Below are 17,993 nucleotides of genomic sequence, written 5' to 3'. Positions count from 1 at the left end.
CTTCCATGTTTCAAGGTCTTGGACTCTCAGGTACACCTGCCCAACGCGCCTCATCAATGCGCCACCCACTCGCCAGTGCCCTCATGTAACCTTCATATGGCCTGACTGGATCAGATCGGATCGCTTTGGATCGGATCCAATCGAATCAGATTTTGGATCGGATCGGTCCGGATTGGCCACTGATCCGAACTCAATTCGATGTACGGTCGGATTTAAGTGGGCCTACTCGATCCAACCTGATCCTGGCCTTCTGGTTGGATCGGATCAGGTCGGATCCATCAGATTGGGTTGAATTCTACCCAGCTCTAGCCACATGAGAGGAAAATGTGGAAAAGTAATGCTTACTTTGGATGAAATCCAAACCCTTTATAAGGTCACTTCTGCTTGGATGAACTGAAAACACAAAAAAATAAAAAAATAAAAAAATAAAAAATAAAAATCCTTAACCTGATGGGAAAAAAAATAATAAATCCAATAATGACTTAATGAATGTTTCAATAGTGTTGATTAATTTTATATTTTTTCTCTCGCTGTGGCCAACTTAATTTCTAAATCCTCATCACGTTTTAATTGTCATCCCAAAATAAGCTTCCAAAACGAACGGACAAGATGGATTTCTCACATACATCAGGGTAAGTCCACCCAGCTTCTGAGGTAGGAACTTCCGCAGGAGATTTCCTGGCCTCTGCCAGATGCAACGTAGGTCCGACCATCATATTTATTAGAAATCTACTCTATCTCTTCATTTTGCCAGCTTATTTTACCGTGTGCAGCTTATTTTACCGTGTGCTACCAAAATGGGAAAAAAAAAATGTCTACAAGTAAAGTCTTCATTCATATGACTACTTGTAGTCGTACGAATGTTTCAATGGTAATCATTGAATAACTACTGTTTTCTCTCGTGAAGCTCACTTAAGTTTTAAATCTACCTCATTTTTTGTCACATTTCCTGAATTAAGCTCCCAAAATGGATGAACAGAGTGGATTTATGAAAAACATAACGGTAGGCTCCACATAACGTCCCAACGTAGGACATCAGTCATGCATAATCCAACTCAACCACGACACAAATAGTAAACCATTACGTCACTCAGGTCTTCGCCTACCTTTCAGACCTTTGGTATAAAAAATCCATCCAGATCCGTAGCTCGGATGGGCCGTACTAATAGAAATAACAGGGATAGGAGGGATGCCAACCGTAGGTTTTTCTACAGGGTTGCTATAGAGGATATATTTCATCTAACCCGTTAATTAGGTGTAACTCACCCGCTAGAAGTAAAGATTAAAAATAATAATAATAATAATAATTAGCCTGATCCAAGGCTCTGACTGGGCACTCAGCATGAGAGGTTCTAGAAGCAGGTTTTTTTTTTTTTTTTTTTTTATAATTATTTTTATTAAAAATAAAATTTTTTAAAACAAACAGCTTTATATATCCCAAGAGAGGAAAATATCCAAAAGGTTCTAGAAGCAGGTTAATTATTCCCACTGATGTTTCATACATGAGTTTTTAATCAAGCTAATTTTTATATGTACGGTCAAAATAAAAATTTTAATACGATAAGCGCCGTGGATTTACATATACAATATGGTGGGCCCACAAAACTCGCATATTTCACGAGTGTTTTTTTAGCACGTTTACTTAGTGCCCAAGATGAGATATCATATCCCTCCTGCGTGCGTAGGCATGCATGTCCACGCGTCTAACACACTACGATCCAAGGATAGGACTGAATAATTACCACCAGACGGACGCGCATTTCCTGTGAAAGCCGTTTGCAGGAACCTAGGTGGGGCCCACCTTCATGTTTGTGAGAAATCTACCCGTCCATACGTTTTGTGAGATCATTTTAGGACATGAGGCTAAAAATGAACCGAATCGAATACTCAAGTGGGCCGCAAATGTCAGTAATTAACGTCCACAGTTTAAATATTTGTGGGGCCAAAAAAGTTTCGAATCAGAATAATATTTATGTTTTCAGTTTATCCCAGTAGTAATGACGTTATGAATGGTATGGATGGCATGTAAACATCACTTTCAACCCTGGGGAGGTTTCAACGGTAGAAATTTTGGGTACCCACCTTTTCCTTTAGTGCGGCCCACTTAACTATTGGATCCGTGTCATTTTTAGCCCCTTATCCGAAAATGATCTCAAAAAACGGATGGACAGGGTGGATTTCTTACAAACATCACGGTGTCTCCACCTAGGTTCCCATCCCAGTAACTTCGTGTGAAAGGCTTTCGCAACGTCCCCACCAGACTTTCCATGCATAAAGTTTCAACTAGACTCTGCTGGCATTACATCATCTATGTAGACCGTCTACCAAACGAAACCAGATTACGTACTGAGTTCTCAGTACGCTCTTATCGTACTGAGTAAACTCAGTTGGGCTCACCTTGAACGTATGTGGTCTATCCAAGACGTCCATCCGTTTTTTCATATAATTTAAGTGGTTGAGCCCAAAATTGATGCATATGATCAAGTCGATCGTACCACTGGAAACAGTGGGGATAATGATTTCCACCGTTGAAAGCTTTTTAGGCTCCACAGTAATGTTTATTTTTCATCCAACCTGATCATAAGATCATACAGACATGGATGAATGGAAAACACAAATATAAGCTTGATCCAAAACTTATGTGGCCTTCCAAGTATTTTTCGACCGTAGACATTCAATTCAACTGTTTCATGTGGTGTGGTCTATTTGAACATTGGATATGCCTCATCAAGGCCTAAAATTATTTGATAAAATATATGGACTGAGTGGATAAAATAAATAAATCATTGTCAACCTCACAGAGTTTACTCACGCAACCCACTTCCCTAGCTACTAAACGCGTTTGGCCCGAGGTATAAAATGGGATTAGGTGGGATGGAGTTTCATTTGTTCACGTGCAAATTTCATATGAGATTTGAGGAGGGGAAGGATTGGGATTAATTAGGTGCGATGGAATACAACTCTGTAATCCATCAAGCCGAGTTTTGCTTAATCCAATGTTTTTCCCATGATATGAATTTTATCCTAGACACGGGAATTGAATGGCCAAAATACCATGGTGTTTTTGGACATGCAATCATTATGCAATAATGGTGTTAATTCTATCTAATACCATTCCATACCACTTTTTTTTAAAAAAAAAAAGAAGGCGGGCACTTGCCACTAGCATTGTATTGATGAGGATGAATCTACACCTTTTGGGCGGGGCCACAATGGACAAAAAAGAGATCGGGCCCCGACTATCATATGCCCAAAGCAAAAGAAAACAAACAAAAGAGAGGCTAGCAGCGCGCCGAGGGCATCAGCAGCGAATGGGGCGGTGGCGGCAGAGGAGGGAGAGCAGTAGGAGTTGTCGCGCAAGAGGAAGCAGGCGGGGGAGCTCGTGGGAGAAGGGAGACAGATGAGGGCTGAATGGTAAGAGGGAAGAAGTTACGAGGTTACCCCATGCCTTTCCTAGCCTTGTAGTGTCTGATTTGGCCCAGCCCTGCTCTATCGAGAACCATAGACCCTTTAATGTGACGGGGAAAGTCTGAGGGGGAGAGAAACCTCTTATCTAGGGCACCGTTGCTGGCCAGATTAGCAAGGGCATCAGCAACGGAGTTCCCTTAGCAGAAAACGGGGGAGAATCGAAGGTTGAGGGCCCCTGAAAGCTGATGGATAGATTGCAGGTGGTACCAAAGTTTCCAGCTGCAAGTAGAAGTAGAGCTGGAGGCCGCATCGAAGAGAGCTCGGGAATCCGTCTCAACAATAATGGACGATAGGCCCATGTCTTTGCAAATGAGGAGTCCATCAACCATAGCCCGAGCTTCCGCAACCATATTGGAAACCACCCCGTACTGGTTGTGGAAGGCGAAAAGCATGTTCTCGAAGTTATCTCGGCATATGACACCCCCACCACCGGCACCTAGGTTTTCCTTAGCAGAACCGTCGATATTCAGCTTGACCCACTGATTTGGAGGTCTTGCCTATCTAATAAAAATGGCCTTGACAAGATGCGAGGTGGCAAAAGGAGCAGCGCCAAAGCCCCAAAGAACTAGATCATGCCACATCGATTGATCCACGTCGGGGAGGAGGGAACCAATCTCGATAAGCCAGGTGGAAATTCTCTGGATGGTGACTACTGTCCTGAAGTTTCGGTTCTCAAATCTAGCCCCGTTTCTGCCAATCTAGATTTCCCATATTAAAATGGGAGGGATCAAGCCCCTAAGGAGAAGGTGAAGTGAATAAGAGGAGGCGGCTAGCGTTGTTAGATTCTGGCTTAAATAGATTGATCCTGCCTGAGGGGCATCTGAAAAAGATGGGCGAAGTGGCTCCAGACCCTTTTTTTTTTTTTTTTAAAGTAAAAAAGTTACTTATAACTAATCATAAACTAAACTTACTTATCTGAAATAAGTCACTTATCTACTATTGTAAGTAGAAAAAGTAAGTTATTTGGTGGTATCCAAATAGCCCCTAACAGATGCACCTTTTTTTAGTATTAAGCTTCGGGAAATTGGGTGCTAGTATTATTATTTTTAGCTTGGCTATTGTCTAAATGAAGGTCTATCTACAATCAAATGCTTCAACAGTGATGCCTACTATTTGTTAATCATCAGGGAAACATGATCTCTATGCTATGACTTCAAAAGGTTGAAAGGTGAATTTCCCTCTGCAATTTTCTGGCTTGAGCAATCGATTCCCTATAAGTGATAGGCTTGTGGATGCAATTGAAGTTTGAAATTTGGTTTGATATCCTCTGCATGGCATGTTCTTCACCTATACAAGCTAGTTCATTTAAATCCATGTTTCTTGTTGGGTTGTATCATGTTGTTGAAAACAATGGTATGGAAAACATTCAAACAATAATAAATCAGTGAAATATATAACAACATACTTATTTAGATGACTGCAGGGGCATTAATTTTAGTCAACTAAGAAATTGTCTTTTTATTTAATGAGACGTAAACTTAGTTGCTTTTTTTGAGATAGTTCACACCTTTTAGTATAATTTTTCTCATGCAAATGTATTTGCAGTGCCCTATTCTAACATTCATTCACCTAACGTACATCTCGGCAACTTATACACCTGTGAAACTTAACACTAAATTTTTTTTTTAAATAAATAAATACATGACCCCACACATTTTTCGCATGCCAAGATATCAAAAGATGAGAATATGTAAGGGAGAAATTTTTAATTTTTTTTTATCTATGTAAAACCAAGAAGTCGAAGCCCTAATTTACCGATAAAAAAAAGAGAGACACGTCTCCACTACTACGCGCATACACGCTACACATATGGAGAAACGGTTCATGTGTGGTGATACGTTTAAGACAGTGGGCCACATCTAACAAATTAAAAGATTAATTAAAATTAATTAAAATCAAATAGTGTAATTTTTGGTAAGACTAAGTCATATTCACTCAAAGAAAGCGACCCGCTCAAGCTTACTGGATGAGGCCCATCAAATTAATGGATCGGATTCAATATAAACACCGCATTAGGCCCAACACAAAACTTATGGTAGGCATCCCATGCTAAATTTTCCTAGGGTGTGGCCTACCTGACTTCTAGATGGTCAAGATTGAGGGTTTCAAGGTGAACATGACTTGATAAACGGTACAGATCTCACAAAATTTCCACCCACATAGCTCTCAGTGCACGAGGTATCTAGCCCGAGTCACATTAGCTAGCAATGGCTCCTTAGCATCAGAGTCCTGAGTAAAACTCAATCGAGTTGCTGGGTTCAACTTAGCAAGTTATCGAAATTATCCAACATGTATCATACACCACAACTTAAGAAGCGGTTGAGAACTATCACTATAGTCATTTCCCTCCTCGTTTTCCCTATTTATGTGTAAGATCTCCACCTGCAGCGTCCACAGCTACTTCCATTCGTGACCATTGCTTAAAGAAAACAGCCGACATGGAATGCCTGAACGAGTGGCCGGAGCCCATTGTCCGAGTTCAATCGCTGTCCGAGAGCGACATGAAAGCCATACCCAGCAAGTACATCAAGCCACTCTCAGAGAGACCCTCCTCGGATTGGGTTGATCAAACAAGCGATATTAACATCCCAGTCGTTGATCTTGGAGGGCTCTACGGCAACGCAGTTGATCGCGAAAAGACTATTCGAATGGTGGCAAATGCATGCCAGGAGTGGGGATTCTTCCAAGTGATTAATCATGGGGTTAGTGTGGAATTGATGGATAAGATCAAACATGTATGGAGGGACTTCTTTCATCTCCCTTTAGAGATAAAGGAAGAATACTCCAACTCTCCTAATACATATGAGGGGTACGGTAGCCGAGTTGGGGTGGAGAAGGCCACTGTTCTTGATTGGAGTGACTACTTCTTCCTTAATCTCATGCCTTACTCTATCAGGAACATGGACAAATGGCCCAACTTTCCAGCTTCTCTTGGGTAAGTTACTACCATTTGCTAACATCTATGGTCCAGATTTTTTCTAACAAGGTTAATTACAGCCAGTAATCTAGTGGGGTCCATCATAAGTATGCGATGGTCCACATAGACAACGTGTGTTGGACCCTAACCATCCATTTTTTTTCATACATGTGTGGCCCACTTAATCTTTGTACGACCATGCTATGTTCATGTTGTTTCCCAACCTAATAAACGGTTGGATCATATTTTCAAAACATGTAAACCTTGTTATGACTGAGTCAGGGTTGTCTCGAGTTTTGACTGAGTCATGACCAGATCGAGCTTTTCTATAGTCTTGGTGAAATTTGGTCGAGTTTTTTCGAGTTTTTAAAGTATGGTTTGGATGTAGGACCGTGATCAACGAGTATGGAAGTGAGTTGGCGAAATTATCTAAGGTTTTGATGGGGTTGTTATCAAAGAGCCTTGGAATGGAGGAAGAGTCTCTACGTGATGGGTTTGGAGGGGAGGAGATGAGTATGTCTTTGAGGGCGAACTACTATCCGAAGTGTCCAGAACCCCATCTGACACTCGGTCTATCTGCACACTCCGATCCTGGGGCCCTCACCCTTCTTCTACCTGATGATCATGTCAACGGCCTTCAAGTTCGGAAAGGCGACACTTGGGTCACCGTTAAAACTGCTCCTAACTCTTTTATCATCAACGTCGGTGATCAGATTCAGGTTCTCTCTCTCTCTCTCTCTCTCTCTCTCTCTCTCTCTCTCTCTCTCTCTCTCTCTCTCAGTAACTCAGTAACTGAATAAAAAAAACTCGCCTCAACTCAAGTTGACTGGAACAGATTACATCATTACAAGAGAAAAAATCGATTTGCTCACTATTCAGTCATGACTCGATAGCAACTCAATTCGACCGATCAAAACTAATAAAAGCTCTAAGAAACTTGACTCAACTCACCAAGACTCGGCAATATTTATAACTATTTATATATTTTAAATATTAAGTATTACAGAAAAACTCACACTCAAAGTGAAGTTTCCTAGTTTTTAATATTCATCAAACCGAGTTAACTCAACCGAGTCAAGTTAAGCTTTTACAAGCTTCCAAGAATCTCTGGGATTCCCTTGCCACCGCTACATGAGTTTTGGAACGTACCATGCATCACTACACAAATCCTCAGTCATTGTTATACCAACCGCTACAACACCTGAGTTTTGTGGGCCCATCATGTCGTGCGTGTAACATCTACTCCTTCCATCATGTGGGCCCCTCGATATTAAATCCAGATGCCAAAAATAGTATGATTCACTACTAGTCAGGTGGTCATAATTCCACAGGGAAAAGTGGAGAAGGGACGACAACCATGCTTGTGTGCGGCCTACCATTAGGTTTATATTCCATCCAGGCCGTTCATCAGGTGGACCTTGCTAGGATAAAGTGTAAATCAAAACATTATAGTGATCTAGAATTCAATCAGGCCGTAATGGGTGACCTTAGATGTTCTAGTCATGATATTATCTAGTTCCTAATGTTGAGGCCTATCTTATTTGTTTTATTCAGTGATGTATCTATACGGTGAAAATGAAAAGGCCCATTTAACTAACGGAGTGGATTCTAATTCTATAATAACAACGTGGTAGAGCACACGGAGCATACACCACGCGTTGTTCAAGATTCCGGTCCGCATAATTTAATAGAATCCGGTACCGGTGCGTGTCTTGCGAAGGCGAGCTCTGACGCTCGCTCCGAGTTGTACGAACTGTTCAAACGATATCAAAGTTATTTGCCCCACGATAATGTGTTTATTATATTACACTGTTCATTCATTTGGCGACATCATTTTAGAGCATGAGATAAAAATTGATCAAGTTATATTCAAAGCTCAATTGGACCGTTAAAACATTCTTAAGACCTGCCGTAACATTTATTTTTCATCGAATCTGTTCGTAAGGGTCATAGAGAAAGATGAAGAGATAAAATAAATATCACATTGATCCAAAGCTTCTGTGACTCCTAGAAGGATTTCAATGGTAGATGTTCAATCTCTGGTTGCTTTTTGCAGCGTGGTTTACTTGATCTGTATATATGTTAAATTTTCAAACTCAAGCCTTACAACTAGCTCCCTAAATGGACGGACAGTTTAGATATAATACATACCTCATGATGGGACTCGGAGAACTTGGTGACGTGTGTGTGGTACACCAGCCAAGTCAGCGGTGGCTGGTACACCAGCCAATCCACTTCCGTGAGATTTAATGCTTGTTGCAATGCAATGGACGCGGATTTCCTATGAAAGGCTTTTGCAGGAAGTTCCTGCGTTCGGAACCTATGTGGGGCCTACCATGATGTTTTTGATAAATCCACCACGTCCATTCGTTTTGTGAACTCATTTTAGGACCAGAGACCAAAAATGAACTGGATCCAATACTTAAGTAGGCCGAAAACGTGAGAATTAAATGTCCATGGTTGAAATATTCGTGGGACCATAGAAATTTTGAATGAGGCTAGTATTTTTGTTTTCAGTTCATCCCAGTAGGAATGACGTTATGAACAGTATGGATAGCATGTGAGCATCACGGTCGACCTTAGGGAGGTTTCAACGGTAGGAATTTCCCTACCCACCTTTTCCTTTACTGCAGCCCACTTGAGTATTGGGTCCGGCTTATTTTTGAAATTTCTCCTAAAATGAACTCACAAAATGGATGGACGTTATGGATTTATTAAAAACATCATGGTGGGCTCCACATGAGTTCCCATCGTGATGACCGGCTTTTTTCATATCATTTTAGGATATAAGTCAAAAAAATTAGCCATATTCAAGGCTCAAATGGATCGGGATTAAATGCCTACAGTTGAAAACTTATTAAGGCCAAAGAAATTATGTGTCTAGATGAGATTTGTACTTTTCCTTCATTCACGTCTACGTGAACTTACCAACATGTTGGATGGAAAACAATCACGATGGTCCCAAGGTGTAGTTCCCTTGAGCCTTGGATGTACCTCATTTTATTTTTTATTTTTTTTAAAGCTTAAGCCGAAAAAACCCATACATCACGTTGGCCACATGGATCTCCTGCCTTTGCCAAGCAGGACAGGCAGGGTAGTACCCAATATGCATCCCTAAGCCAAGGTATGCGGAGTGTATATAACTACAGGAAGTGGACTGCATATTGAGTAAACTCCGTAGGCTTACCATAATTTTTGTATTTTCTCCACTTTGTCCATTCATTTTACCACATAATTTTAGGGTTTGAGCGAAAAAATAAAGCACATCAAAAGCTAGAGTAGACCATACCATAGGAAACAGTGTGAATTGAACATCCACCATTGAAACTTTTAGGAGCCACAAAAGTTTTATATCAAGCTGATATTTGTTTTTTTTTTTTCCCTTCATCCATGTTTGTGTGATCTCATGAATAGATTGGATGACAAATAAATGACAAATAAACGACACAAACGGACATGGATATGCTTCAATTTTGGGCTCAACCTCTTAAAGGAGTAGGAACATAGATGAACAGTGTGGATATAACACATACATGCATGGCCCAACAAAGTTTGTATGGTATTAAAAAGTGCATTAAGTTAATCAATATACAATCTGATTTCTTGGAGTGCTCTGTGAGCCTAATAATGATGTATACATTTTATCCATGTTATCCATCCATTTAAATCATTATTTCAGGACATGAACTCAAAAATGAGGCAAATCCAAATCACAGGTGGACCACACTACATGAAACAGTGATGATTAAATGTTCATCATTAAAGACTTCCTAAGGCTCATTGTAATGTTTATTTGCCATCCAACCTTTGTTTAAGTCACATAGACCTAGACGAATGAAGGGAAAAATCCAAATATTATCTTGATCCAAAACTTTTGTGGGCTCAAAGAAGTTTTTAATAGTGGGTGTTCAATTACTATTATTTCCTATGGTACGGGTTTCTATCTACTTCATTTTAGGCTCATGCTCCCAAAATGAGCTGTAAAAGTAGATAGATGGCATGAATTAAACACATACATCATGCTGGGACTCCCTAGTGGTAGCATAAGTTTGCAATCGGCATCCTATGCCAGCAACTAGTGCAGGTCCCACCAGAATCTTCAGCAACACCTATTCTAGTAGGGAAGCGGACTAGATGTGAAACTTATTCCATCCCTTTTGCAATATCATCTTAGGGCACGAGCTCAAAACTAAAGAAGTTCCAAATCCTAGGTGGGCTGTACTACATGAAACCATGGCGATTGAATAGCCTACTATTAAAATCTTCCTAGGGCCCACCGAAATATTTATTTACCATTCAACCTGACGTAAACCTGGACAAAGGAAAAAAAGCAAATATCAGCTTGATCCAAAACTTTTATTGTCCATTAATGGACAATCACTATTATTTCTTATGCTACGGTCCACCTGAGAACCAGATCTATTTCATTTTGGGGTTCATGCACTAAAATGACCAGGAATGGATAGATGGTGTGGACATACATACATTGAGGTGGGGCCCACAGTAAGCGTTGCACATGGTGGGTGAGGCCAGGGCGTACCTAATCCCCACCTAGGGAAGCGATTTTTGATCTACAACCCCTGCCTAGGAGTACGGACTCAGGCTAGGTTATGTTACCAACACCACCCTTAGAAGTGGTGAGTGACAAGTTGGCCCATGTAAGCCCACCCTAATGTATGTGTTTTATATCGACATCGACTGGCTATTTATCCTGATCATTTTAAGCCATGAACCTAAAAAAGAAGTATATATAAAGTTCGAGTAGACTAGATCATATATAGGAAACAATAGGGACTAAGAGTTTTGAATTTTGTTGTGTTCGTTTTGATGTCCTGAGCACAAGACCAGATCGAAAACTCAATTTTTGGATGCGTTGGTAGTTGATTTTTCATTCATCGTGGTCTGAATAACCAACAGTTTAGATCGGCATATAATCACGGTGGCCTACAATGTTTTATAACTGTGAGCGTTCAATTCTTAATATTTCGTGTGTTGTGGATTACTTGAGTTCTTATCATTTCTTATGTTGTGGTTTACTTAAGATTTATAATTTTTAAGGAACTATTTATGCCTCATCTTGATTTCTACTTATTAAGTTGAAGTAATTAATAAGTAGAAATAATTAAGTTGCTTTTAGTAAAAAAGTTACTTTTAATTTATCTTAAACTAAATTTACTCATCTGAATTAAGTTACTTATCTACTGCTAGCTACAGGTAGAAAAGGTAACTTTAAACAATTTAATATTTTTAATTAAGATACTGCCATGAGATGAGATGATAAATCCGGTAGACAAGGCCAATGTCGCATGCGAATTAAAGAGCTTTTAGATAGTGTGAACAATGATAAAGTTATATGGGCCCACCATATTATATGCAGGACATCCGCTCTGTTAGTTAGGTGCACCCTCTTTGCTAGATTCATGGGTTTTCAATACTATATTCAGGTGCACCCTTATCCTTAGATTCAATGGCCTAAAAATCATCAGCCACATCCACAACTCAGGTAGCCCACACACAAGGAATAATGGGTAAGTAAGTTATCATGTCGGGTCACCATGGCGTGTATGTTTCCTCAATCAACTGTCATTCACCGATAAGAAGGAAAAACCAAACATTAACCCAATCCAAAATCAAGTGGGCCACACCACATGGATTTAAGAGGTTTTAGCTGTAATTTTACGTTATTCCCAATAATACTACAGCCCATATGAGCTTTTATCAAGCTGATCTTTTGCATTTAGGGTTATCATACAGATTCCGACTTGATGAATGGAGTGGATGTCACACATAAAACACAATGGCCCACAGAAGTTAGGTGTTGCATGGAAGCCATACAACAAGTGTTGTAAACAATTCCAAGCGTCTTTGTATTGACCTCACAATTCACGTGTTACATTGACTTTTGGATGGAGCATATATCTAAAAATAGAATGATGGGTCCATCTTAACCATCTAATATCTAGCAACTAAATGGATGGTTAATAATAGGATAGTGACGGGGCTCAAATTTAAAGAGAAAATTCAGATGGGTGATATTGTCTTCTCACTTATGGTCGGTTCTCAGTTGATCTAACGATTTGGATGGTCTGAATTGTAGTACAACCATGTGTTAAAAACATTTATTCATAAACAGTGTAAAACTAACATTAGAGTTTAGCAACAGTCACCCCCACGTAGCCCTTAACTAGGGTAATCAACTAACAAGTAGGTACCGTAGTTAGTTACGGTCGGGAACGGATTAGGTGAGACCCCGGGGTCACCCAAAGACGGTTCAGCCCTTACCATGGCCCCACCTTGATGTGTGTATTCTATATCTACTCCGTTACTATAGTGCCACCTTGATGTGTGTATTCTATATCTATTCCGTCCATCTATTTCTCCCTATCATTTTAGGTCATGATCTAAAAAATGAAGAAAATCCTATTATCAGGTGTACCATACCATGAGAAACAGTGGTGATTGTATACCTTACAGTTGAAAAGTTCTTAGGGCGCACCACAATGCTTCAGCTTCCCAAGTGCTTATTTGCCATCAAATCTGTTGATAAGGTCACATGAGGCAGACTGGATGAAGAGAAAAAACAAATATCAACTTGATACAAAACTTTTGTAGCCCATTAATGGACAATCACCATTGTTTCCTATGGTATGGTCCACCAGATAGGGTGGATGCAGAAAACACGTATCATGGTTGGCCCCACATGAGTAAAGACATCTTGGGTGAGGCAGGGTTCTCACCTACCCTGCTGCTGTTACTGTCAGGAGCGGAGTCCACAGAAATGTTCATGACAAATCCACTCCGTCTATCTGTTTTAAAAATCAGGCAGCTCGAAAACTCAATGAGCTATACCTTACGAAACTGTGGGAACAGAGATACCTACCATTGAAACCTTTTTAAAGGTGACCATGATATTTATATGGCATCTAAACTATTCATAGGGTTATTATTATTGTAGATTTGTCACAAACATCTATGTGGCCATACACAGCCCGGGGGTGCCCTGTTACAGTCAGGCTTTTGAATTCTTACAACCGGACGATGCTTGATCAATCCAGACCGTTGTGTTTTTTTTTTTTCATCCCATCATTTAATGAACCTCTTCAACAAGACAATCGCAGCCTTTTGATCCATGGCCTGCGACATAAGAAGATAGTAGGCCAACGACTCACCCGTTCATTTGGGATAGTAGAGCAACTGCATGCGGTAAGGGATTACGTAAGTAATGGGCCCCACTTCTTAATAGTACAAACACGTGTGTGGTTGCTAGAACCTGGAGTTACGTGAATCATATACTCTCTCTTTTTCTAGACCATCGTTGATTATTATCATCAACCCGTCTTTCTTTATGAATTCATTTTGTCTTTCTTGGGGATAAGGATTCCCTCGCATATGTCACCCTCCTGGGGACCACATGTAGAGATTTTTTTTTACTAGAATAAACCATCAATTTTCATGTTGCTACCTAGATGGGCCCGAGTAAGAAATTTCCAAACGATTTGATTCTGACCATCAACCAATTTCGTTAAATGCGTCCCATGGAAAGAAAATTTTCAAGGAAGTACATTCAAGTCCATCAACGGTCAACAAGATCATTTAAATTGATTTTTGGAATATAATCAGCTCCAAATAAGTTTCAAAGTATGAACGGTTAGGATCATCCAATGATTCCTACATATCAGCTTCATGTGGCTATATATGGTGGTGGCAAATCCAACTCTTTCATCCATTGGGTCGCCGAGTGTTACTATGGAGAGTCCCCAGCGACCAACTTTCATCAATGCACCATTTTTTCTCTTGAGTCTAAACGTTGATACTCTGCCAAAGCATGATAGATGATATGGGGACACTTATAAGTCACCTAGTAATTACATAGGTGGAATATTTATTTAAATTGAACTGTTAAAATCATGGATTGAAGTTTAGATGTACTGAGAACTAAAACTTATGCATAATTGATTATCTGATTATTAGATTAGTGGACACTTTATTCGACAGTTAAGAATGAAAATATTCAATGGTTGAATTTCAAGAAATAATGTCCATGAATTAGATTAAGTCTAGCAATATTTGATATTAGAGCCAGTTTTATTGATAAACAACTAAACAATCTACTGCCATTCAAGTGCGTGTTTAGCACCCACTTACTCTTGCTTGGGTGGTAGACTCTCAGGAGTTTCAACACCCGGTCAAGGGTTCGAGTATCCATCGGCGGTGAAATTCCACTAAAGTGAGTGTGTGGGGGTGTGTGTGTGTGTGTTAAAAATTAAAAAAAAATAAAAAAATGTGCGTGTATAGCACACATTTTATGATCTCTATAATTAACGCATAAATGATATTTTTATTCTGCAATTTAATCTAAATTTGAACCATATGATTTTACTCATGTGATTTTAACAGCAAATCAGTTTTTAAACCATGTTTTAAACTGTCTTAAGGGGTTGTTTGGACACACTTCCATTAAAAAAAATGAAAAAGGGTTTTCATAAAAGGATTTTAATGCATACTTTTTGGATTGACTCACCAACTGATTTTTGGTGGGTGGGTTGTTGTACCATGTTTATCTTCTGTAAATGTTATCAATACGTAGATTGAATGTCCATAAATGATCATGATGGTGGATATACCTATATGTGATTTAAATAAATGAATGTGAGATATTTTATTGAAGATTTGAGATTGGAAACTTAGTATACATTTTAACTAAGCATCTGAAAAAATGGTATGAATAAATGATTTTGGTACACATGGTGTACAAGTCATGTGTCGTAACTCGGGTTTGAAGATACACACTTTGTATCCAAATTTTGGAGCATGATAGAATGCGTAAGTGGATTTATATGAAGTTTTAAATCGGGGTTTGTTGGTTATTAATAGGGGTGTACACGAACTGAGCTAGCTCGGTTAACTCGCTCGACTCGACTCGAAAAAGCTCAATTCAACTCAGTTGAAGCTGAGTTCGAGCCGAGTTGAGCTGATTTTTTGAGCTCGAAAATGAGTTCGAGCGGAGTTCGAGCAGGCCCCAACTCGATTTGACTCGGATCGAATCCAGCTCGAATCGAACTCAGGTCCTGCAGCCATTTCTCTACCTTGTGGGTAGTTTCATCATTCATCCTCCTACTGTGCATCAATCCCAGTCAGAGTTAGCAACTCAATTGAGAAATGAAACTGATCGACTCGCTTTACTCGCCTTCAAATCTCTCATAACCAGTGACCCAGTTCGAGTCTTGAGCTCATGGAACAATTCCGCCCATTTCTGCAACTGGCAAGGAGAAACATGCAGTTCCAGGCACCAAAGAATCACAGCCTTAAATATAGGGTCCAAGGGCTTGGTAGGCTCTATATCTCCCAACATAGCAAACCTCACCTTCCTTCGTGCAATCGATCTCTCCAACAACAGTTTCCATGGCACAATCCCCCAAGACATCCTAACTAGCAAATCGGGCGTCCTCCTCTCTATATAAATCTCACGGTAGCCTTTCTCTTTGTTTTTCTTAGTTTTTATGTTGCTTAGAAAGTATTTGATAAAACACTTGTAAAACTATTGCCTTTGTTTGTAAAACAGTGAGATTTCAAAGTTACAATTCAGGTGTTTGTGGAAATGCCTCAATGGAGAACTCGGCTCGATCTTCGCTCGAACTCGGCCCGAGCTGCTGACCGAACCGAGCCGAGCTGGCCAGTCAGGCTCGAGGACCAAGCCGAGCCGAGTTCAAGATGAGGTCAGCCAGTGATCGAGCCGAGTCGAGCTAAGGCCAGCTCGACTCGGTTCAACTCGATGTACACCCCTAGGTATTAGAATGGGTGCTTAGGATTGTTCGATTGTTAGATATATACTGGGTTATGATATATACGAAGAAACAAGCCTTATAATTTTGATGGTTTAGATTGACTGGCATGTATGTCATGCACATGGAGGATGACATGATGGTCTTCTCCATGTGAAAATAAACATCTTGACCATCGGTTCCTGCTTTCAAGTCAAGAGATGGTGATGCGTGGAAATGATAAACGTAGATATCTAATCCCATGTAGTCAAATGCACGTTTTTTTTTTCGCAGGAAAACATTTTTCTAGAATTAATGAAAGATCACTGACTGAATTAATAAAAACTGTCGAAACCATGACCAGCATCTCTCCTCACTGGGTCCCACACGAGCTGAAATCCTCTTATGATCACAACCGTCCATTTTTTGGATGCTACTATATATAGACCATAATAATTAAAACATTTTTCCTCATTAATAAATAACTAACAGTGATTGGGTGGTTGATATTAGGTGCTGAGCAATGGCATTTTCAAGAGCGTCGAGCATCGAGTGATGGCGAATTCAACGCAAGAGAGGCTGTCCATTGCAATCTTCTACAACCCTAAGAATGATGTACTGGTAGGGCCCGCACCTGAGCTTGTGACCCCACACCGACCTGCCTTGTACCAGCCAATGAACTTCGGTGACTACAGGCTGTATATGAGGATGAGGGGCCCGCGTGGAAAATCACACGTGGAGTGCTTGAAGTTGAACGGTGGCGATGATCCATCCACTCGTTGATTCAGGAAAGAGTAGTCGTAAGCGGGATGCATGGTAGCTTGTGCACTCGTGTTAGGTGTGTGTTGCCTGATGGGGAGCTGTGTGGGACCCATTGCTTCTACCAATAAGAGGATGCGACCTCTCGTGTTAGAAAAAATAATAGGTATGGTATATGTAATGATCAGTATCTGATCTGCATGTGAATCAAGACCGTTAATATTCATATTATAGAGACCGTTAATTAAAACATAAAATACTCGCAGAATCTGGACCTTCAATCAGGCACGCTAGTTGGTGGCACACATGCGTGCACGTGCACACACGTGTCTATATGTGTGGGTGAGAGTAATGCTCACACACAATTAGTTAGATGTATCACTAGCTACCTAATTTTAGGACTAATTAGTGCAAATAAATGTTGCCTACATATTAGTTATTTCAAGCATAAAAGGAGTTGTCGGCTTGGGTGGGTGCCACCATGGTGTTAATGTGAAATCCACTCCAACCATCAGGTGTGTAATCTCATTTTTAGACCCATGGTTCAAAAATTAACTCCATTCATAGTTCAGGTGGACCACAAGAATGGAAATAATGTATATAGAAAGCACACCCTCCAAAGGTTTCCCATGGCCCACTTGAATTACGTATGAGCCTACTTTTTAGGCCTCAGGCCTTGATTGTAGATTTTAGTGTGGCATTTAATAGTTGGAGCGGATTTCATATGCTCTTTATGGTAAGCCTTGTAAAAAATCAATGATGGACATCTCTCACATTAGTTTTTTATTGGTATGGCCCACCTGAATCAAAAGTTAGTATTTTTTTCACTACACACCCAACATAGGATTCCACATCTAATGGTCAGATTGGATTTCACGTGTACACTATGGTGGGCCATGTAAAAAATGAAGGGCAGACTTACTTCTGGTACGGTTCTATTTGGCCTAGAATATATCGAGATTGGGATCACAGAGCATGTTTGTTTATGCCCAAAAAATTGGTTTGAGCAACTACCATTAAAAATGTCCTGGCGGCCACAGAATTTTGGATTAGATGTATGATCAATATTACCATAGTACTGGCTCTTT

At 40.1% G+C, this 17,993-nt stretch overlaps 1 protein-coding gene across 1 annotated transcript; it reads left to right on the top strand.

Moving 5' to 3' along the window:
• Positions 1-5,875: 5,875 nt before the first annotated feature.
• On the top strand, positions 5,876-17,173 carry LOC131223574 (jasmonate-induced oxygenase 2-like). The gene is made up of 3 exons (XM_058219011.1): positions 5,876-6,403; positions 6,774-7,104; positions 16,660-17,173. The coding sequence occupies exons 1-3, from the start codon at positions 5,907-5,909 to the stop codon at positions 16,927-16,929; spliced, it is 1,098 nt and encodes a 365-aa protein (XP_058074994.1). The 5' UTR covers positions 5,876-5,906; the 3' UTR covers positions 16,930-17,173.
• The last annotated feature ends 820 nt before the right edge of the window (positions 17,174-17,993 follow it).

The sequence above is a fragment of the Magnolia sinica genome, chromosome 13, assembly GCF_029962835.1.
Source record: "Magnolia sinica isolate HGM2019 chromosome 13, MsV1, whole genome shotgun sequence".
In the NCBI taxonomy this organism is placed as follows: Eukaryota; Viridiplantae; Streptophyta; class Magnoliopsida; order Magnoliales; family Magnoliaceae; genus Magnolia; species Magnolia sinica.
This window is presented reverse-complemented; position numbering and strand designations above follow the sequence as displayed.